Below are 22,744 nucleotides of genomic sequence, written 5' to 3'. Positions count from 1 at the left end.
TGCGATCTCAGCTCACTGCAACCTTCACCTCCTGGGTTCAAGCAATCCTCCTGCCTTAGCCTCCCAAGTGCTGGGATTACAAGCATGTGCCACTATGTCCGGCTAATTTTTGTATTTTTTGGTAGAGACGGGGTTTCATCATGTTGGCCAGGCTGGTCTCGAACTCCTGACCACAAGTGATCTACCCACCTTGGCCTCCCAAAGTGCAGGAATTACAGGTATAAGCCACCGCTCCTGGCCTCTGAGACTCTGAAGTGCCTCTGTATTGCACATATGTCACTGGAATAATGTTCTTTAATCCTGGGAAGCAACTGCTTTAAAATGAGGGAACACACAGGTACAAAGCACAGGAACTGCCTGGGATGAACTGTTACTATTTCTTTAGCTCTTATGGGAGGCAATTGTTCAAAACCTCACACCTGCCTGGTGAGGTTGGAACTACTGTCCCCAATTGATAAATGACGGACATGAAGTTTGGCCAGGTCCTGTGACTTGCTTGGGGTCACCAGGTTCGAGGGAGGGAGCTGGGCTCTGCAGCCATGGTGTGCTCTAGAGTGGTGCTCACCAACCAGCGCCCGGCCTTTTCTCCTGCTGCAGGTTTGGGCTCACCCTGGATGGTCTGCCCTGCCCAGCCCCACGCTGCCCACTAGGGAAATCCATCAGAGGCCTCCTCTGCTTGGGCTGGAGGACTGTCCAGGTAGACTGGGATGCCCACAGGGAGCAGTGGACAGAGGCGAGAAATGCCTGTCATTTCCAGATGCCACCCACGGAGCAGATGCAGAGGAAAGTCCTCAGAAGGCTGATTGCTCCAAAAAGCTTTGATCTGGGTTTCAGCCCTCGGCAAGCTTAGGGAACTTGAGGGATGTCTATGAGAAAGGAAGACAGGAATGGCTTTATGAGATTTCCTTCCATTCTAAAAGTAGCACCTGCTTGTGACAAATGCAGAATACAGAAATATAAGCAATAAACAAAAAATAATGAAACAAAACAAAAACCTAGAAATACAGGCAGGGCATGGTGGCTCACACCTGTAATTCCAGCACTTTGGGAGGCTGAGGTGGGATGATTGTTTGAAGCCAGGAGTTTGATACCAGCCTGGGCAACATAGTGAGACCTGGTCTCCACCAAAAATAAAAATTAGCCAGGTGCGCTGATGCGGGCTTGTGTCCCAGCTACTTGGGAGGCTGGAGTGGGAGGATCACCTGAGCCCAGGAGGTGGAGGTTACAGCGAGCCTTGGTCGTGCCACTGCACTCCAGCCTGGGTGGCACAGCGAGACCCCTGCCTCTCAGAAAACAAGCCAAAATTGGGTTTGATGGTTTCACTTCATTGTTAACATAAAGGAAAAGCAGTAACACTCGTGTCAGAATTATACTCCTGTCGATGGCAACAAGGCAGTTCCTGTTCCACTCACTGAATGAGGTCACGGGGCGTTCATTCATTGTAGTCTGACTTTGTGACGCTATTGTTGGTGATAGAATGATAAAGTTGATGGTGGATTTTGCAAGATACACCTGAGGTACAGGTGCTTGGAGCTCTTGATAATGTGTACTGCGTTACATGATCTGTAAATCGTGGGCTATGCATCCTTTACACTCGACTGGAACACCCTATGCACACACCTATGCACACATGTGTTTCGCGGAGAGTGGTGCTCAGCGCTGTGCTAGGTGCTGAATTAGGCTCTGGGGTGCAGCAGTGACCTGGGTGGTCATGTCTCCGCCTCGCCCGGCCACCTCCGTTGAGAAACCTGAGCAGGGGGCTGGCTGGAGGCCGACGGCGGAGTTCTGTCAACGGAGCGCCGCCAGGGGGCGCGCGAGGCAGGGCGGAGCTGCGTACTTTGTCCGCCCGCGCAGCCCGTCGCTCGCGCCGCGGCGGGAATATCCGACCTGGCCGCGCACCACCGCCCCTTCTCGGCCTTCCTGCATTTGCCCAGGGTCGGCACGCAGTAATGGAGGAGGAGGGGGAGACCGAGGAGCAGCAGCGATTCTCTTACCAACAGGTACAGGAAAACGGTGGTCGGGCTGGGCTGGGGCAGGACGGCGTCGAGTTTCAGGACAGAAAAGGATCCCGAAGCCCAAGTTGGTCTCTCATCGGGGCCCCCATGCCCCGGGCGTCTCCCGCGGCTGCTGCTGCGCCTGCGTCGGCTCAACTGCCGCGGGTGGTGCTGGGAAGCGGTTTCCGCGGCAACGCGGCTGGACCGTGGCCTGCGCGGGCTGGGGAGGAAGCGGTTCTAGGGGAGTGCGCGGGCTCCGGGGTCCCGCGGCAAGAGGCCACCTTCTGGCTTTGCGATGCAGCCTCGGTTTCCCCTTCTGAGATGGGGTTGTTGTGAGGGTGGAACGTCGACATTAGAGACACTCCAGGTGACGCCCGTAGCGCGGTGCGCGGTTGGGGCCGGAGCTCTGGAACGCTGCTGGAGGGGTCGACCCCTCGTTACAGATGCAGAGACGCGGTGCGGACCAGTCAGGACCAGAGCTCGTCCTTAGATGTGGGTTCGAATCTCCGCCGCGCCAACTTGTGATCGTACCGACTCGGCCCAAATGCAATTTTCTTCTCTGCAAAATCGTCGTAAGAATAACCACCTGTTAGGGTAGCTGCAGGCATCCCATTCTTTCCTTTCATCAGCGCCGGGCATACTGGGCGGCAGAGGCTGAGAACCTTACTGTGCTGTGAAGAGGCGAAAACCAAGACCCGGAGTGGCGACCTTAAAGACGAATTGAAGAAACGCGGGAATGAGCTCCAGACGCAGGAGTTTCCTCTCTACAAACTTACATTGCAGCAGTTGTCTACCCTGTCCCTTGTATTTTGAGAAGTTCAAACCTTCAGAAAAGTTGCAAGAACATGGTACAGAACGCCTAGATGCCTGTCACCTCGATTCACCACTAGTTAGCATTTTGCTCTGTTTGCTCCCTTGCTTTTTTTCCTCCCTGATTGGAGAATTAATTGCAGATATTTTGACAATTCGCCTTTACATTTTAATTCTTTAGTACACATCTCCCAAAAACAAGGCATTGGTTGGGCGCGCTGGCTCACTCCTGTAATCCCAGAACTTTGGGAGGCCGAGGTGGGCAGATCACTTGAGGTCAGGAGTTCGAGACCAGACTGGCCAACATGGAAACCGCCTCTCAACTAAAAGTACAAAAATTAGACGAGTGTGGTGGTGGGCGCCTGTAATCGCAGCTGCTTGGGAGGCTGAGGCAGGGGAATCGCTTGAACCTGGGAGGCGGAGGTTGCGGTGAGCCGAGATCACACCTTTGCACTCCAGCCTGGGTGACAGAGCGAGACTCCATCTCAAAAAAAAAAAAGAAAAAAAAAGAACAAGGCATTCTCCTACATCATCTCCATAAATTATCCCACTCAGGAAGTTTAATATCGATGAAACGCTGTTGAATGTGCAGTCCATGGTCACGTGCCCCCACTTGTCCTAAAGATGTTTCTTTTAACTGTCTTTTTTCCTTCAGGATTCCGTTAAGGATGGCGCGTTGCATTTAGTCATCTTGTCTCTTTGGTCCTGCCTGCCCTGTTTTTTTTTTTTTGAAACAGAGTTTTCGCTCTTGTCCAGGCTGGAGCATAGTGGCTCCATCTCAGCTCACTGCAACCTCCGCTTTCCGGATTCAGGATGTTCTCCTGCCTCATGAGCAGCTGGGATTACAGGCGCCCACCACCACGCCCAGCTGATTTTGTGTGTTTAGTAGAGACGAGGTTTCACCATGTTGGCCAGGCTGGTTTTGAACTCCTGACCTCAAGTGATCTGTCCGCCTCGGCCTCCCAAAGTGCTGGGATTCCAGGTGTGAACCACTGTGCCAGGCCTGTTCTTAGTCCCCAGAACACAGCCTGGCTCTCAACAGACGAACAAATGCTTACTGATGAAATGAAACTGCAAAGATGGGCCGAGAAATTTGCCCCGAAGCTGTGATTAGCCTGTAGAAGATTTCCCGCTGTTCATGTAACCAGCTGTTCTTGGCACTTGGTAGGCAGCAGTGAACAAAATTGACAGGGTCCTGCCCTTGAGGAGTTTAGTGATTTAGACCCTAAATGCAGCGATGCCCCCAGCCCAGCCAGGTAGAACGGAGGAGGAGGAAGGTCTGAGAAAAATTCCTGGAGCCAAGAGCATTCAGAAGAATTCATGTCCTGTACCCTGATGCCCACCCATAAGTAAAAAAGATGATGTTGAGCTCGGCAGGGTGGTGTGGGCCTGTAGTCCCAGCTACTCAGGAGACTGAGGCAGAAGGTTCACTTGAGCCTGGGAGTTCGAGGCTGTAGTGTGCAGTGACCACACCTGCGATCTTCATGCCTCCCAGGTCGATGGCGCTTTGGCTTCTCCTACCAGAGGCCTCAGCTTACCTAGCCTTGTGAGGTCTGACATTCAGGAAGGTAGATGCCCTCCTCATCTGTCTGACCTCTATTCTGAGGTCCTGGACTTGCGTTTTGGCAGTTCCTCCCCCTTTAGCCTATGCGTTGAACACTTGCTGGTAGATTTTTTTTTTTTTTTTTTTTTGAGACGGAGTCTCGCTGTATCACCCAGGCTGGAGTGCAGTGGCCGGATCTCAGCTCACTGCAAGCTCCGCCTCCCAGGTTTTTACGCCATTCTCCTGCCTCAGCCTCCCGAGTAGCCGGGACTACAGGCGCCCGCCACCTCGCCCGGCTAGTTTTTTGTATTTTTTAGTAGAGACGGGGTTTCACCGTGTTAGCCAGGATGGTCTCGAACTCCTGACCTCGTGATCCGCCCATCTCGGCCTCCCAAAGTGCTGGGATTACAGGCTTGAGCCACCGCGCCTGGCCGCTGGTAGATTTTGTGCCCTCGTGGGTTCAGCTGTCATCATGTGCAGCTCAGCTCTGTCTTCGGCCCTGAGGCAGAGTACCCACACCTGGGCTCAACAGAACTCTGTCGACACGTGGCCGAGACCATTGCTTAGGTTATCTTGCACTTGAGGCTCATCCTCCCCTCGGTAATTTTCTGCAAGCGGCAGAGAGATCTTTTTCAGAACCGAAAAGGGTTGCCAGGGAGCAGTGAGGCCCCGTGGAGGTAGCCTCCCAATCCTCCGAATCGAGCAGGGTGGGTGTGCCCTCTTGAACCTTTCCCGTGTTGTACTTTTGTCCTCTGTGACATGCAGGCCTGGGGCTGCCAGGGGCTTGCAGCAGAGGGATGGGATCCTTCTGTATTTACTTGATTAACCACATTAAGGGCAAAGTTCCCTGCCTGGTTTTTCATTGTCTCCCAAACACCTAGCATATGCCTTTACTCAGGCGTATGTCCAAACTCCGCAGATAGTTTGGAATAAGGGATTAAAACCACGCGGGGCCTTGGCAGGCACGAGTCTGATCTGTCTCCCCACTGACTTGCCATCCAATTCCTTATCTTTACCTGACATAAATCATAACCATTAACAAGGAGGTAATGTTTCTACAAGTCACACTCCAGTGGGCCTCATTCACTGATTAGTACACTTGAAAAGCCACTCAGCCATTATGGAAAGCTCCGAAGGAATTGGGCTGAGCAGACCCTCTCCTTGGTCTTAATTTTTTAAGCCGTGAAAAGCTCTTATTTGCAACCTTACCCATGAAATATTTCGATTTTTTTCCCCAGAGGCTGAAGGCAGCAGTTCACTATACTGTGGGTTGTCTTTGCGAGGAAGTTGCATTGGACAAAGAGATGCAGTTCAGCAAACAAACCATTGCGGCCATTTCGGAGCTGACTTTCCGACAGTGCGGTATGAAGCTTCGGCCTCCCTAGCCATGTCTGTAAACCCCAAAGGTTGATTTCACCTGGGAGCAGTACGTGGGTGGGAGCTGTGGGGAGTCTGACCAGCAGACCGAGAATATTATCATCGTCATGTGTTCTTCATGAAACACTGCTCTTTTTGGCTGCGAGTTGTGGATATTTTATGGGAAGAACTATTTTTTTCCTATTACACTAACACTGGGGCATTAACGCCTTTATTTTATTGTTTTAAACTGCCCTGACGGCTGGAACATCAGACATTACATTTTTTGTTTCAGTGTTTTATAACATTTTTATATTACCCATAGTTTCTTTGACAGCTGAGCTTTAGCGTTGGTATTTGCTTGACTTCAGACGGAAAACGAAAGACCTCATAAGCCTTAACTGTAGCAGAAGTTAAAGGACAGTTTCTAGAAACCAAAGGCATAGTCACAATTAATAGAAGACTTGCCATGAAGGGTGGAGGGCTCTGGGAAGGACAAGGAGGTCATCATGAATAAAAAAAGCCAAAGGCTCTTAGGGAATGGCGGGCCTCCTGGAAGCGCCTCCTTTCACCTTTAAGAGGGTTTGTTGTATTAGTCACTGTACTGGCTGTAGAAATCAAGGCTTCACTTTTCCTACTTCTGAAATTAGATGGGAGGGTGCCTAAAATGTGTATCTTTCTCTTTCAGAAAATTTTGCCAAAGACCTTGAGATGTTTGCAAGGTGGGTAGAGAACTTGGTTATCCGACGCTGCGTCTGTGCAGCTCTTTGGGGCCTCTCCATCTGGTGGGTTATTTCAGGAGAGCTTTAGCTATTCAGTTTGCCGTGTGTTTTGTGGAGGCTTGTCTCTAATCATGGTTCTGCAAGAACATGACGCCTGCCTCAATCACGGTGATTCAGACTTATTTGAACATTTTTTGAAGTTTTCCAAGTATTTTTTATTAAAGAACCCAAGTTATTCAGTTCCAAGTTAAAAAAGTGTGAATGCCATCTCCAGGACCCTGAATGGCAGTGCCTGTGTTAAAAGCCATGTCTTCGGGTGGTTTGATTGCTCAGGGTTTGAGAACATGGTGCCTGGGGGTGGCTGCCCCTGTGCGGAGGGAGCTGCCGCATGTCCGCGGTGGTAATTGCTTGCAGGTGTACACAGAATGGCAGGCAGGGCTTTTCATTTGCCGCATTTGTTCTGAGTAAGACGCACTCCTTGGAAAGAGGGTGACTTGCTTTCAGCTGCTAAAGCCTCAGCTTTTACAGATGATTTATGTTCAGCTCTTCAATTAGTGCCGCAGGTAATTGAAAACAATTGCACCAAATTGCTTTTATGAACCAGTTTGAATGACGAAGGCCTGAAAGGGCGAAAGCTTTCTAATTTGCTGCCACTTGGATTCGGTGCCAGCCTCTCCCACACCCCTTACTTTTCACCTTGCTCCCGTTAGCTCTTTGTTTCTCGGATGCCTGTTTTGAGTGAATTAAAGCAGTGGGTTCTCGGAGGGCAAGCTCTCAATCTGTCCTATTCCTGTGGATATTCGTCCCTGAAAACCGCTTAGCATCTTCAGCTTCACCAAAAGGGATAAGATAGTATGAAGGGATACCGGTAGCTCATGTGACTTAGTCATTGCTGATTCAGGTGGGAGTCCCTTATGTGTGGCCCTCCTCCCCAGTAAAAGATATTTATCACCTTTACTTGTTATTTCTTTGTTAGCTGTGGGGGGGAAAAAGAACGTTTAAAACACTTAAAAATACTAAATATATATATTAGAGATTCAGAGTCTTGGTATGTTGCCCAGGCTGGTCTTGAACTCCTGGACTCAAGCAATCCTGCCTTGGGCTCCCAAAGTGCTGGGATTGTAGGTGTGAGCCACCATGCTCAGCCTGAAAATACTTCTGTAAAAATTCTATTTAAAAAAATGAATAGAAAGAGCATGGTAACACATTAGGCTTTCAGATATTCTGTTTTTTAAAAAGTACATAAAAGGTAGATTTTATTTTATTTTATTTTTTTGAGACAGAGTCTCACTCTGTCGCCCAGGCTGGAGTGCAGTGGTGCAATCTTGCCTCACTGCAACCTCTGCCTCCTGGGTTCAAGTGATTTTCCTGCCTCAGCCGCCTGAGTAGCTGGGATTTTGGGTGTGCGCCACCGTACCTGGCTAAGTTTTGTATTTTTAGTAGAGATGGGGTTTTACCATGTTGGCCAGGCTGGTCTTGAACTCCGGACCTCAAGTGATCTGCCCACCTCAGTCTCCCAAAGTGCTGGGATTACAGGCGTGAGCCACTGTGCCAGGTAAACGGTTGATTTTCTTTTGCTGGGTACTGGCAGGGAAAGGAGTATGTGCGTGCGTGTGTGTGTGTGTGTGTGTGTGTGTGTGTGTGTATGTGGAGACCATAAGCTCCACAAGGAAGGACAACATCTTTTACATAAAAGTGTTCGTGGAGGCCAAGTGCGGTGGCTCACGCCTGTAATCCTAGCACTTTGGGAGGCTGAGGTGGGTGGATCACCTGAGCTCAGGAGTTCGAGACCAGCCTGGCCAACAGGGTGAAACCCCGTCTTCTAAAATAAAATAAAATAAAATAAAAATTAGCCAGGCGTGGCAGTGTGCGCCTGTAGTCTCAGCTACTCAGGAGGTTGAGGCAGGAGAATTGCTTGAACCAGGGAGGTGGAGGTTGCAGTGAGCCGAGATCGTGCCACTGCACTCCTGCACTCCAGCCTGGGTGACAGCGAGTCTCCGTCTCTTTAAAAAAAAAAAAAGAGAGCGTTTAAAAAAAAAAAAAGCGCGTTTGTGGAAAGGCTGCCTCTGAGAACTGAGCGAGTCCAGAGTCCAGTGATGAGGCTCCAGGAATCTGGGGTGCAGCCAGAGGCAGGGAAGCACCCCCTCTTCTTGGCACAACCCACAACTACAGGTTTTCTTTGAAGACTCATCCTTTGTGTGAATTCCAGTTTGCTTTCATACAAAAAAGCATTGTTTTAAAGTTGATCACTGAATAAAATTGATTCTCCTGGAAGGCCAGCTTTGGTTATCTTGTGGATTTGAGTTGTCCCTGTCACACTTTCTCTACTCCCAAGACTATCTTTACCCCAGTTTGAGAAAGATGGACTGTTTCAAGTCAACAATATGTTACATAGCCTCTCTAGGCTAGCCTGGGAACCTAATGAGTATTTGTAACATTGTTTCATTAAGACAAATTTGTTTTCTTTTTTCTTTTCTTTCTTTCTTTTTTTTTTTTTTTCCTTGAGACAAGATCTCTCTGTTACCCAGGCCAGAGGGCAGTGGCAGGATTGTAGCTCACTGCAACCTAGAGCTCCTGGGTTCCAGTGATGCTGCCACCTTGGGCTTCCAGAGTGTTGCTATTACAGGCATGAGCTGAGCCACTGTGCCTGGCATCTTTTTTCTTTTTGGTGAACTTATTATGAGAAGTTTGTGTGAGAATACACATTTAAATTCTTTTTTCTTTTTCTTTTTTTCTTTTTCTTCTTTTTTGGAGCATTGGAGCAAGAGGGAGACCTGAGAACAGGGGCTGGAATTTTTTTTGTTTTTTTAGATGGAGTCTCACTCTGTCGCCCAGGCTGGATTGCCATGGCGCGATCTCAGCTCACTGCAACCTCCGCCTCCTGGGTTCAAGGCATTCTCCTGCCTCAGCCTCCCAAGTAGCTGGGATTACAGGTGCGCACCACTACGCCTGGCTGATTTTTGTGTTTTTAGTAAAGACGGGGTTTCACCATGTTGGCCAGGTTGGTCTCAAACTCCTGACCTCAGGTGATCCACCCACCTCAGCCTCCCAAAGTGCTGGGATTACTGGCATGAGCCATTGTGCCAGGCCAATTTTTTTTTTTTTTTTTTTTTTTTAGACAGTCTCTCTCTGTCGCCCATGCTGGAGAGCAGCAGCTCAATCTCGGCTCATTGCAGCTTCTGCCTCGCGGGTTCAAGCGATTCTCCTGCCTCAGCCTCCCGAGTAGCTGGGACTACAGGCACACGCCACCACTCCTGCTAATTTTTGTGTTTTTAATAGAGATGGGGTTTCACCATATTGGCCAGGCTGGTCTTGAGCTCCTGACCTCAGGTGATCCACCTGCCTCAACCTCCCAAAGTGCTGGGATTACAGGTGTGATCCACCATGCCTGGCCGGAGAATACACAATTAAATTCTAAATCAATTCACTGGCAGACTTTGGAAAGCAACTGCCAATCTGAGTTGTTAATTTTTTTTTTTTTTTTTTTGAGATGGAGTCTCACTCTGTCACCCAGGCTGGAGTGCGGTGGTGTGATCTCAGCCCACTGCAGCTTCTGTCTCGTGGGTTCAAGCAATGCTCCTGCTTAGCCTCCCAAGTAGCTGGATTACAGGTGCCCGCCACCACACCCGGCTAATTTTTGTCTTTGTAGTAGAGACAGGGTTTCACTGTGTTGGCCAGGCTGGCCTCGACCTCCTGACCTCAAATGATCCGCCCACCTCGGCCTCCCAAAGCTATGGGATTATAGACATGAGCCACCACACCTGGCCTGAGTTGTGAATTTATTTAGCTTTGAAATCTGTAGTCTCCTGGTATTGTTAAACATTTTGAAGAAGATAGATATTCTATAGGAAATACATTCTGGGAACTTTTGGGAATCATTTTAAGGCTGTGTTACAAAGCATATTATATGAAAAATTGCTTTTTATTTTCCCTAGCTAGAGTAATTTTCTGGAGTTGGAGGTTTGACTTAGGAGAGTCTACGATATGCAGTGGCTGGCAGAGGATGCCCTGCCCCTTCCATCAAGGGCCTTAGTGCAGAGATACCGGAGGCAAAGCTGAAGTGGCGGAGAGGACTGAGATATTGTTTCCTAAAACTTTCTTGTCAACAGATAAGTTCGCTCTGTAAATGGTTCATTGTGCTTATTCCTTTTACTGTACTTTAAGAAGAATGTAAATACAGACAGAGCAGCCTGGTTGTGAGGTTGAGACTGGGCCCCCCTGTCCATGCGCACTTAATATTCTCCACCCAGACAGAACATCTGTGTACTGGCCTCATTCTTTGTGGCTGCTCTTATGTCACCTCTGTCTTTTTTCTCTCCTGTGTGCTCCTTGCAGGTTGCTAATTAGAAAATTATCTCTTGAAGTGGGTATTACTATCTCATGACAAGCAGATACTATCAATCATGATGAGATGACGTGATATTTGTATATTTAGCAGAATATGAAGGATTAATTTGGCCAAATTATGGAGAATAATTTCTGTGTGAATTTATCTTTTAACTCAGCAGTTGTTCAGTGAGGACTCACCATGTGTGCTGGCCGCTTTGCTAGTTATTAAGGATGCAAAGATTCGTATTTATTCCTGCTTACAAAGTACCTGTGTATTTTGTGGGAAAGTTAGAAATGTAAAGAAAGGGTGTAATCAGAGTAATATATTATTGAATAGAGCTTATTATCTCAAATTACCTTTCCTAGCAAAGATAAAAGGACTAGAATGAGAATTTGAGTCCAACTTGTGAGCAAGAAGCAGACTTCAGTTTAAAGGATGTTCTTTGTGGCTGGGCACGGTGGCTTACGCCTGTAATCCTAGCACTTTGAGAGGCTGAGGCAGCTGGATCATTAGGTCAGGAGTTCGAGACCAGCCTGGCCAAGATGGTAAAACCCTGTCTCTACTAAAAATATAAAAAAATTAGTGGGGCATGGTGGGGGCGCCTGTAATCCCAGCTACACAGAAGGCTGAGGCAGAGAATTGCTTGAACCCGGGAGGTGGAGGTTGCAGTGAGCCAAGATCGTGCCACTGCACTCCAGTCTGGGTGAGAGAATAAGACTTCGTCTCAAAAAAAAAAAAAAAAAAAAAAAAAAAAAGGGTGTTCTTTGTTCTATCTGTGTTATTGCAGAGGGAGGGAATGCATTAACTACCCGTTGGGAATGGGGCATTAGGAGGCATCTGCATATGCTTTTTCTTGTAAGTTTCCCTTGGAGAACATCAGAATCTTGACCTAAGTAAAGCCATCCTTTGTGGAGGTTCTCTTTGTTCTTCTATTTAGTGTCTATTTAAGCAGGTACCCTTAAATAGGTACCTTTAAATGAGGCTCATTTTCTCTGCACTAGGGTTGTACACTGACCTTCTTGATTTTTCTGCGGCCTTAACTGTGACCAAGGAAGCCAGGTTTGGAAGGGCTCTAAGCCTGGAGCCTCCTGTCTGTGTTTGTACTCTTCAGGTACCCTTGGCCCTAAGCGGAGGTGGAGAGATGAGCCTTTGCTTTCTCCATCTCTTTACTTAATTGGGGTCTTAGGAACTTCACAAATTTTTGTGTCACTTTTGCTTAATGCCCTTTATCTAAAAGGATGGGCTACTTAGATATCCCTGCTCTTTTGAAGTCTGACCCTGAACTTCTGTGTTTCGTCAAAACTTTAAATAATACCAAACATTCTGGTGACTTGCTTCTGCCCTTTCTGCAGACATGCGAAAAGAACCACAATTAACACTGAAGATGTGAAGCTCTTAGCCAGGAGGAGTAATTCACTGGTGAGAGATGAATTTCTTTCCTCACTTCCCTTTCCCATTGGAATACATTATTCCCAATCAATCACTTGAAGCCGTGAAGTTACTCCCCAGGGCACCTTGCATTAGAAACTAGAGGTGGCTGAACCATTCAGACTTACCTGTAATTTACAGTCTTGCTTTCATTATGATGGATCTTGCTAAGCCAATTTGAAATTTTCTAATCAGCACACTCTGGATTTTATAATTTGCCTTTTTTTGTAATACCTCAAAACTTTGGTCCCATGTTTCATTTACAACATGATGTCAGAGACTGGTCACAGGCTAATCTGTAGGGATAGTTTTCTTACTGTGTTCACAATTCTCCAAATGGGCCAGGTATAGAAGGAGTTTCTGAGGCCGGGCGCGGTGGCTCAAGCCTGTAATCCCAGCACTTTGGGAGGCCGAGACGGGCGGATCACGAGGTCAGGAGATCGAGACCATCCTGGCTAACACAGTGAAACCCTGTCTCTACTAAGAAAATACAAAAAAAACTAGCCGGGCGAGGTGGCGGGCGCCTGTAGTCCCGGCTACTCGGGAGGCTGAGGCAGGAGAATGGCGTAAACCCAGGAGACGGATCTTGCAGTGAGCTGAGATCCGGCCACTGCACTCCAGGCTGGGCGACAGAGCCAGACTCCATCTCAAAAAAAAGAAAAAAAGAAAAGGAGTTTCTGTATGGCTGGATATGCAGGTAAAAGCACGTTTTCCATCTTTTTAAGTCTAGAAATCATTTTGACCAAGCTTCCGTTGTTCAGGTGAAGACTCAGAGATGCTCTGGTCATCCCAGGCTAGTGACTTTGGCCAGTGGCAGAGCCAGCACGCCGGGGAGATTTCCTGACTGAGTCTAATGCTAGACATTGAAGCACTGCGGCTGTGGTAGAATGTGGGCCCCACAAGAGCAGGGGCTTTTGTCTCTTTTTTCTCTCTCCGTCTGTGTTGCCTAGAACAGTCCTGGCACACAGGAGCAGCTCAGTAAATAGTTGTTGAATGAATGAATTTGTATAGCAGTTTACAGGGGCTTTTCCAGATACTATTTTACATATATTATCTAATGCTGACAACTTTTTTTTCTTTTTTCTTTTTTCTTTTTTTTTTTGATGGAGTCTCACTCTGTTATCCAGGCTGGAGTGCGGTGGTGTGATCTCAGGTCACTGCAACCTTCACCTCCCAGGTTCAAGCAGTTCCCTGCCTCAGCCCCTCGAGTAGCTGGGATTATAGGCTCCCACCACCATACCTGGCTAATTTTTGTATTTTTAGTAGAGATGGAGTTTCACCATATTGTCCAGGCTGGTCTTGAACTCCTGACTTCATGAAACACCCACCTCGGCCTCCCAAAGTGCTGGGATTACAGGCGTGAGCCACCGCGCCTGGCACTTCTTTTTTTTTAAATTTTAGACATGCGATCTCTCTGTGTTGCCCAGGCTGGTCTTGAACTCCTGGGCTCAAGCAGTCATCCCACCTTGGTTTCCCAAAATGCCGGGATTACAGGTGTGTGCCACAACATTTTTTTTTTTTTGACATGGTCTCACTTTGTCACCCAGGCCGAGTGCAGTGGTGCAATCATTGCTCATTGCAGTCCCCGTCTCCTGGGCTCCAGTGATCCTTCCACCTTAGCTTCTCAGGCAGCTGGGACTACAGGTGAATGCCACCACACCAACTAATTTTTGTATTTTTTGTAGAGACGGGGTTTCACCATATTGCCTGGGCTGGTCTCAAACTCCTGGGTCAAATGATCTGCCTGCCCTGGCCTCCCAAAGTGCTGGGATTATAGGCATGAGCCACTGCACCCAGCCACAACTGTTTTTTTTTTTTTTTTTTGAGATGGAGTCTCGCTCTGTCCCCCAGGCTGGAGTGCAGTGGCGCGATCTCGGCTCACTGCAAGCTCCGCCTCCCAGGTTCACGCCATTCTCCTGCCCCAGCCTCCTGAGTAGCTGGGACTATAGGCGCCTGCCACTGCGCCCGGCTAATTTTTTGTATTTTTAGTAGAGACGGGGTTTCACCGTGGTCTCAATCTCCTGACCTTGTGATCCGCCTGCCTCAGCCTCCCAAAGTGCTGGAATTACAGGCATGAGCCACCGCGCCCGGCTGCCACAACTCTTACTAACACAACTTACTGGCTAGGTGCAGTGGCTCATGCCAATAATCCCAGAACTTTGGGAGGCCAAGGCAGGAGGATTGCTTGAGCCCGGGAGTTTGAGACCAGCCTGGCCACATAGTGACACCCTCATATCTACAAAAATTTTTTAAAAAAGAAGAAAAGGCCGGGCGCGGTGGCTCAAGCCAGTAATCCCAACACTTTGGGAGGCTGAGGTGGGCGGATCACAAGGTCAGGAGATCAAGACCATCCTGGCTACCATGGTGAAACTCTGTCTCTACTAAAAATACACAAAAAAAATTAGCCAGGCGTGGGGGCGGGCGCCTGTAGTCCCAGCTACTCGGGAGGCTGAGGCAGGAGAGTGGCGTGAACCCGGGAGGTGGAGCTTGCAGTGAGCCGAGATCGCGCCACTGCGCTCCAGCCTGGGCGACAGAGTGAGACTCTGTCTCAAAAAAAAAAAAAAAAAAGAAGAAAAAAATTGAAGCTGCATTTAATTCTAAGAAATGTAACCCAGGCTTTGGCTTTTCTACCCACATTCTTTGAGTCAGAGGTGGTTGTGGAGGATTTAGTTTTCTTTGTTTGTTTGTTTAGGTTTATAAAATGGTTACAGCCAGATATAAATACAGATTTTTTTTATAGCTAAAATACATCACAGACAAAAGTGAAGAGATTGCTCAGATTAACGTAGAACGGAAAGCACAGAAGAAAAAGAAGTCAGAGGATGGAAGCAAAAATTCAAGGGAGCCAGCAGAGGCTGGACTGGGGGAAAGTGAGAATTAAAGCCCCTCGCCGCCTGGAAAATGCAGCCTTCTACAGGTAGAGCCGCCTAGAAATGCGCATGGCCGCCAAGGAGACTTCGAAGGATTAGAGACTAAAAAATACATAAATAAAAAGACTAGGCTAGGGGGCTTTTTGTGCTGAATTCTCCACATTGTTAACTGCAAAAGCTAGTTTTAGAGAATGGGAAAGTCTTAAGCAAAATACTCCCAGATCTCACTCCAGAACATAAAAATGGTGTGTGCTTGAATGGTATGTATTAGAAATTCCATCTATTGTAATTAAAATTGTGTGCGCAGTTAAACATGGTTGACTTTTTCAAGCAAAAATCAGTTCATCTTTTGATGTAATTTTGTAGGCTAAATGACAATCTCTGAAAGATGAATAAAGTTATATTTATTTAGCTTTTCTGGTTACTAATGTTTTTAAACATAGGCCGCCTTTGGTCACCAGGTAAAAGGGCATATGTTTGGGAATGGCCCTTTTTACTTTTTTTTTTTTTGGAGAAGGAGTCTTGCTCCGTTACCCAGGCTGGAGTGCAGTAGCACGATCTCACCTCACTGCAACCTCTGCCTCCCGGGTTCAAGCAGTTCTCTGCCTCCGCCTCCTGAATAGCTGGGATTATAGGTGCACGCACCATGCCTGGCTCATGTTTGTAGTTTTAGTAGAGACGGGGTTTCCCCATCTTGGCCAGGCTGGTCTTCAACTCCTGACCTTGTGATCCACCCACCTTGGCCTCCCAAAGTGCTGGAATTGCAGATGTGAGCCACTGTGCCCAGCCTTTTAATTTTTTTATATATTATTTTTGTGTGTGTGAGACACAGTCTTGCTCTGTTGCCAGGCTAGAGTGCAATGATGTGATCTCAGCTCACTGCAGCCTCCACCTCCCAGTTTCCCAAGTAGCTGGGACTACAGGCGTGCACCACCATACCCAGCTAATTTGTGTGTGTGTTGTGTGTGTTTTGTTTTGTTTTGTTTTTTCTCATGCCTTTGGGTTTCTTAGAGGTCCAGGCACGCCTTTCCCTTTACCCTTCGGCAATATAGTGAAGAGAAGGGGCAGGGGTTTGTGGAGCCCTTTCTGTGTGCCAGGCACCCACTGGGTACTCCATGTATTACCTCGCTGGTCTCCACAACTTGATCGGCGTAGATCTGATTCTTCACCTTGTCCTGATGAGCAAATGGAAGTTTGATGAGGTTCACCAGCTGCCCAGGGTCACCCGGCCACAGTCAGGAGACAGTGTTCACATTTGGGGCCACTCACTCTAGAATCGGTGAGAGAAAAGGGCATTCATTTGGAGTAGAATTTATACCATCTGTGCCCAAATAGGATCAGCAGAAGATGCCCCAAAGCTACCCTGACTCTCCAAGGGAGGCACTAAGCTATGGCCGTAGTAGGGCGCCAAGTTCATACTTTGTGGTTTCGGGTCTGCAAATGGCTCAGCACTTGTTCTCATGTTAATTATAATATCTGTGTGTCATATCAGGGAATGAAAAGTGAATCATAAAGCCTGCCTTCCTAGTACGGTCAGCCAAAGACCTGTATGTTAGCAGTTTCATTTTCGGATAAGCACTCTTTAAACTCCTTATTGGCTAGGTGCAGTGGCTTGTGTCTGTAGTCTCAGCAACTTGGAAGGCTGAGGCAGGAGATTCACTTAAGTCTGGGAGTTTGAGACCAGCCTGGGCAGCACAGTGAGACCCCATCTCTAAAAAAAATAAAAAATTTAGTTAGGTATGGTGGTGCCTGCCTGTAGACCCAGCCAGCTACTCAAGAGGCTGAGGCAGACAGTTGCTTGATCCCAGGAGTTGAAGGCTTTAGTGAGGTGACTGCTACTGCACTGCAGCCTGGTGCACTGGGGTGACAGAACAAGACCCCAACTCTAAAAAATAAATTCGGGAGGCTGAGACAGGAGAATCGCTTGAACCCAGGAGGTGGAGGCTGCAGTGAGCCGAGATTGTGCCACTGTACTGCAGCCTGGGCGAGAGTGAGACTCAGTCTCAAAATAAAATAAATTTAAAACTCATCAAGAAGAGTTTAGGGAATAGATACTATAGACTTTCCAAAGGTTGAAAGATCTGGGTTTGCGTCTTAGGTTTGCAACCCTAGTAGCTGTATAACTTTCAGAGACTTTGTGCTTTTTTTTTTCGTTCATTGAGACAGGGTCTCTGTCACCCAGACTGGAATGCAGTGGCACGATCATGACTCACTGCAGCCTCAACCTCCCAGGCTTAAGCGATCCTCCTGCCTCAGCCTCCTGAGTAGCTGGGATTACAGGCATGTGCTACCATGCCCGGCTAATTTTTTAGTTTTTTTTTTTGTAGAGATAGGGTCTCAGAATGTTGCCCAGGCTGGTCTCAAACTCCTGGGCTGGACTCAAGTGATCCTCCTGCCTCAACCTCCCAAAGTGCTGAGATTATAGGCATGAGTCTCTGCACCTGGCCTTTTCTTTTCTTTTCTGAGATGGGCTTTTGCTCTGTACAGTGGCATGATCACAGCTCACTGCAGCTATGAATTCCTGGGCTCAGGCAATCCTCCTGCCTCAGCCTCCCAAGTACCCAAGACTGCAGGTGTGTGTTACCACACAGGGCTAAGTTTCTTTTCTTTTTGAGACAAGGTCTCACTCTGTCATCCATGCTGGAGTACAGGGGCTCAATCTTGATCACTGCAGCCTCCACGTCCCATGCTCAGGTGATCCTCCTACCTCAGCCTTCCAAGTAGCTGGGGCCACATTTGTGTGCCACTATGTCTAGCTAGTTTTTGTATTTTTTTTTTTTTTTTGGTAGAGGTGGGGTTTTGCATGTTGCCCAGGCTAGTCTTGAACTCCTGGGCTCAACTGATCCTCCTGCCCCAGCCTCCCAAAGAACTGGGATTGTAGGCATGAGTCACTGCACCCGGCCCTTTTTTTTTTTTTTTTTGAGATGGGCTCTTGCTATGTCACCCAGGCTGATCACAGCTCACTGCAGCCACGACTTCCTGGGCTTAAGCAGTCCTCCTGCCTCAGCCTCCCAAGTGCCTGAGACTGCAGGTGTGTGTTGCCACACCTGACTAAGGTTTTCTTTTTTCTTTTTTGTCATAAAGTCTCATTCTGTCACCCATGCTGTAGTGCAGTGGTGCAATCTTGGCTCACTGCAGCCTTGACCTCCTATGCTCAGATGATCCTCCTACCTCGGCCCCCCAAGTAGCTGGGACCACGGGTGTGCGTCTCCACGCCCAGCTAATTTCTCTAGAGATGGGGTTTTGCCATGTTGCCCAGGCTGGTCTTGAACTCCTGGGCTCAAGCGATCCTCTCGCCTCAGCCTCCCAAATAGTCAGGACTACAGGTGTGCATTGCCATGCCTTGCTAAATTTTGTTTTTTGGTGGAGATGGGGTCTTGCTATGTTGCCCAGTCTGGTCTTGAACTCCTGGGCTTAAGTGATCCTCTCATCTCCACCTCCCAAAGTTTGCCACCTTCTTGAAACAGTCATCAGTTCTCATGAAGTCTTCCCCAATTTGCAGCACATTCCCCTTCTTTGCACACTTCTTATCACACTGAAAAATGTCCTTGTCTTTCATTTGTGTCCATGTATCCTATTTCTTTTAGGCTACAACACCTCTGTCGGGGTGTGGGTGGCATGGGTCCCTTGTGGTATTGCAAGTTCCATGCTGGGTGCTCAGAATGTTTAATGAGCTCATCGAATAAAATTGGCACACTAGACTCACGATATAGGAAGTTGGTGAGGCTGGGTGTGGTGGTCTCACGCCTGTAATCCCAGCACTTTGGGAGGCTGAGATGGGTGGATCACTTGAGTTCAGAAGTTTGAGACCAGCCTGGCCAACATGGTGAAATCTCTATTAAAAATACTAAAAATACAAAAATTAGCTGGGCGTGGTGGCTCGTGCCTGTAATCGCAGCTACTCGGGAGGCTGAGACAGGAGAATCCCTTGAACCTGGGAGGTGGAGGTTGCAGTGAGCCGAAGTTGTGCCACTGCACTCCAGCCTGGGTGACAGAGCGAGACTCCGTCTCAAAAACAAAAAGAAGCTGGCTGAACTGCTGTGAATGTCTCATCTGCAAGTATAACTCAAAATTTTTAGTGTCATTTATAGGAATTTTGGTACAGAAATAACAGATGAAGCAACATACGACAGCAGGCCATGCTGATCTTACCTAGGATTTTAACATAAGCAAAAAGACTGTGACAAATTCAAGATTGAGATTTCCCCCGTGAAGGTGTAAACCAGGACTCTGGAAAACTAAAAACAAATATGTTCATTTCTAGAAAGTGCCATCAGTTTTGGGTTGTGTTAGTTCAATTTACAGCCTTGCTTTGGATGTTGGTCATCTATAGTAGGTTTGGGTGGATGTTCCAGATTTTACTCGGTGTCCAGTTGGGCGAAGGGTCTGTGCATTTGTCTGTGATTCAGCAATGAGGGCCTGTGAGGGAGAGCCAGCAGGTAGCACAGGGAGGGACTCCATGGTCTGCACGCTCAGCAGTGGTGCCAGCCTCGGGAGGACAGACAGCCCTGGGAGTCGGCTGAGGGCAGGGCCGGGCACTGCTTCCCAAACTGTGACTGTGCCCTGCAGTAACAATACGTTTCACACCCGACACCCACAACGTGAATCATTATTTGTCCTCACTACGGGTGATGCACACTAATTTCAATTTCATTCTAAAGGAAAGTACCGGCCTGTGACCCACAAGCAGGTGGTCAGGAGCAGTTTAGAAAACACTGGACCGGGCCGGGCGTGGTGGCTCACGCCTGTAATCCCAGCACTTTGGGAGGCCAAGGTGGGCGGATCACGAGGTCAGGAGATCGAGACCAGCCTGGCTAACGTGGTGAAACCCTGTCTCTACTAAAAAAACAAAATTAGCCAGGCATGGTGGCACATGCCTGTAATCCCAGTTACTCAGGAGGCTGAGGCAGGAGAATCACTTGAACCCGGGAGGCAGAGGTTGCGGTGAGCCGAGATCACACCATTGCACTCCAGCCTGGGCAACAAGAGCGAGACTCCATCTCAAAAAAAAGAAAACACTGGACGATCAGGAGTTCGAGACCAGCTTGGCCAACATGGTGAAAACCTGTCCCTACTAAAAATACAAAAATTAGCCAGGCATGGTGGTGGGTGCCTGAAATCCCAGCTACTTGGGAGGCTGAAGCAGGAGAATTGCTTGAACCCAGGAGGCAGAGGATGCAGTGAGCTGGGTGTGCCATTGCACCCCAGGCCGAGTGGGCCAGAGCGCGGCTGCCCTGGGGTCAGCAGTGCCTGGGTGCTTGTTGGAAATGCAGCTCTCAACTCCTCCCTGCCCCAGCGCATCAGGACCTGCCTGCAAAGCGATCATCTGCACTTCAGTTTGAGAAGGCCGGGCCTAGAGGACGGTGGGTCTGGCCTGCTGGGCTGAGGCAGTACTGGGAGCGATTCTTGGGGCCTCCTTGCCAACAATTTGGTGAAACCAGCGGATACTATTGTAGCATCTCTGAGCTCCCATTGCCTCCTTGTTTCTCTGCCCGTAGTAGAAGAATGTCTTTGAAATTACTGGATGAGTTTCAGTCATACTTTCACATGGGCACAATTTCACATTCAAGCTCCTTATCCAAGGCTAATTTTATATTATGTTAAATCACTTGTTTTTGTTCTCACAGCTTCCTGCCTGCTATAGGCATAATTACGAGGAAGCAGAACTTCTCCAGAAGCAAGCGCACATGCGTTCCAAAATAAGAGCAAATTCGCTCTAAACACAGGAAAAGACCTGAAGCTTTAATTAAGGAGTTAGATCCAATCCTAAAGCGCTTTTGTGGGCACTGATTGCTCCAGCTTCTGCGTCACTGCATGAGGGAAGAGGATCCAGGCGTTAGACATGTACAGACACAAAAAACAGCTGGAGATTGGGCTTAAAATACCCACCAAGCTCCAAAGAAGAGACCCAAGTCCCCAAAACATTGATTTCAGGGCTGCCAGGAAGGAAGAGCAGCAGCAGGGTGTGAGAGAAGCTCCCGTCAGCCCACAAGATGCCGTTGCCCCCCGGCCTCCTGCTGCTGCTGCTCTCTGGGGCCACGGCCACCGCCGCCCTGCCCCTGGAGGGCAGCCCCACTGGCCCAGACAGCGAGGTGAGTACAGTCCCGACGTGGCCACACGCTAGCCCACTCTGTCTCTTGTTGGCTTTTTGGCCTGCATGGTGAGTGTGTGTGTGCACGTATGTTGCAGTTCACAGCTTGGACAGGACACAGGGCTGAGCTTTGTAGTGATCTTGGCTGGCTTGAGGTACTGGGATGTTACATTCAGATCACTGATCCTCAGTTACATGTCCCAACCCATGAAGCCTGCTGGAAACCTGTGCAGCTCAAGGAGGACCCTTCATGCCAGGGCTCCCTCCGTCGGGTGTCTGGGAAAGGGGAAGCGAGTGTACCGGTCCACTGCAGGGCAGGCGTGGAGCTGCGACAGCCCTTCCAGAGCCTTCAGTTACACACAGCACAGGCTCCCACTGGCTCAGAGTAACTGGCATCATTACATTTTCCATTGTGAGAATTTGTAACTTCATGAGGTGATTGATTGTTCTTTTTTCCATTTTGAGAAAGTTCCAAGAAAGAGTATATAAAGTTGAGCATTAAAAATGGATTTTTCTCTAAAATTATCAGATGAGTTTCAGGCAGGCCATTTATCAGCAGATTACTCCCAGAAGCTTTCTAAGGAATTTGAAAAACCAGAATTTAATGTTTCAGTCCCATCGTCTCAGAAAGCAACTTGCGGACATCCAGGAGCGTGGCCAAAGGTGGGAGAACGAATAAATTAGCCTGATCCACCTTGGGGCTTCTCAGCTGCCAGTCACTGGGGGGAAAATGGCAGATTTCCTGACGTCTCCTAATTAAGGACCTTAGCAAAGAGTATGGAGCAAAACCACCAGGTTTTTTTGACTTAAAATGACCAACTTTTCCTTTTCTCTAATTAGAGCAATTTATTTAAGGCATTCGCTTCACTTTCTCATCTTCATCCTTTAAGTGGAAATGAGGCTTATTGCTATGGAGCATCTTTTCATTTTTTTCTTTTATTTATTTATTTTTAATATTTTCTTTCTCTTTTCTCCAGGGTAGTCTTCTAGTAGATCTTTTTTTTTTTTTTTTTTGTAAGGAGATTGCATATCTTTGAATGCCTGCTGCCTGAGCCAGATTGCTGAGTTTTCTTTCCTTTGCCATCTGCTTCTCTTTAAAAGCATATGCCGGAAGCGGCAGGAATAAGGAAAAGCAGCCTCCTGACTTTCCTCGCTTGGTGGTTTGAGTGGACCTCCCAGGCCAGTGCCGGGCCCCTCATAGGAGAGGAAGCCAGGGAGGTGGCCAGGCGGCAGGAAGGCGCACCCCCCCAGCAATCCGCACGCCGGGACAGAACGCCCTGCAAGAACTTCTTCTGGAAGACCTTCTCCTCCTGCAAATAAAACCTCACCCACGATACTCACGCAAGTGTAATGACAGACCTGAATAAAATGTATTAAGCAGCAGCGATCTTTCCTTTCCTCCTTCCCAGGTCATTTCAAAAGTGTTTTTTATTTAAATTCCAATAATGCCCAATACTGACATGTCTTAAGTAATTTGGAACCCAAAGTGAACATCTTTGATAAAGATTTTTTTGCGGTTTGACTGAACCATGCTAAGTGCGGGCACTGGGCTTTCCTTCTGACGTTCATTATGGTGCTGGGAAGCTCTGTCTTTGATTTA

At 48.2% G+C, this 22,744-nt stretch overlaps 1 protein-coding gene across 10 annotated transcripts; it reads left to right on the top strand.

Moving 5' to 3' along the window:
• Positions 1 to 1,724: 1,724 nt before the first annotated feature.
• On the top strand, positions 1,725 to 22,527 carry CENPS (centromere protein S). 10 transcript variants are annotated; one of them, XM_037985048.2, is made up of 7 exons: positions 1,725 to 2,000; positions 2,624 to 2,883; positions 5,586 to 5,709; positions 6,392 to 6,425; positions 12,108 to 12,174; positions 20,988 to 21,145; positions 22,246 to 22,527. In XM_037985048.2, the coding sequence occupies exons 2-7, from the start codon at positions 2,731 to 2,733 to the stop codon at positions 22,268 to 22,270; spliced, it is 561 nt and encodes a 186-aa protein (XP_037840976.1). In that variant the 5' UTR covers positions 1,725 to 2,000; positions 2,624 to 2,730; the 3' UTR covers positions 22,271 to 22,527. The 10 variants fall into 10 exon arrangements, with proteins under 10 accessions (XP_037840976.1, XP_037840975.1, XP_037840980.1 ...); XM_037985047.2 differs by having other exon boundaries at positions 2,438 to 2,883; XM_037985052.2 differs by lacking the exon at positions 2,624 to 2,883 and having other exon boundaries at positions 1,751 to 2,000.
• Positions 22,528 to 22,744: the final 217 nt, after the last annotated feature.

Source organism: Chlorocebus sabaeus, chromosome 20 (assembly GCF_047675955.1).
Source record: "Chlorocebus sabaeus isolate Y175 chromosome 20, mChlSab1.0.hap1, whole genome shotgun sequence".
NCBI classification, from domain to species: domain Eukaryota; kingdom Metazoa; phylum Chordata; class Mammalia; order Primates; family Cercopithecidae; genus Chlorocebus; species Chlorocebus sabaeus.
The sequence above is the reverse complement of the archived record's forward strand: the minus strand, read 5'-3'. Positions and strand labels throughout refer to the sequence as shown.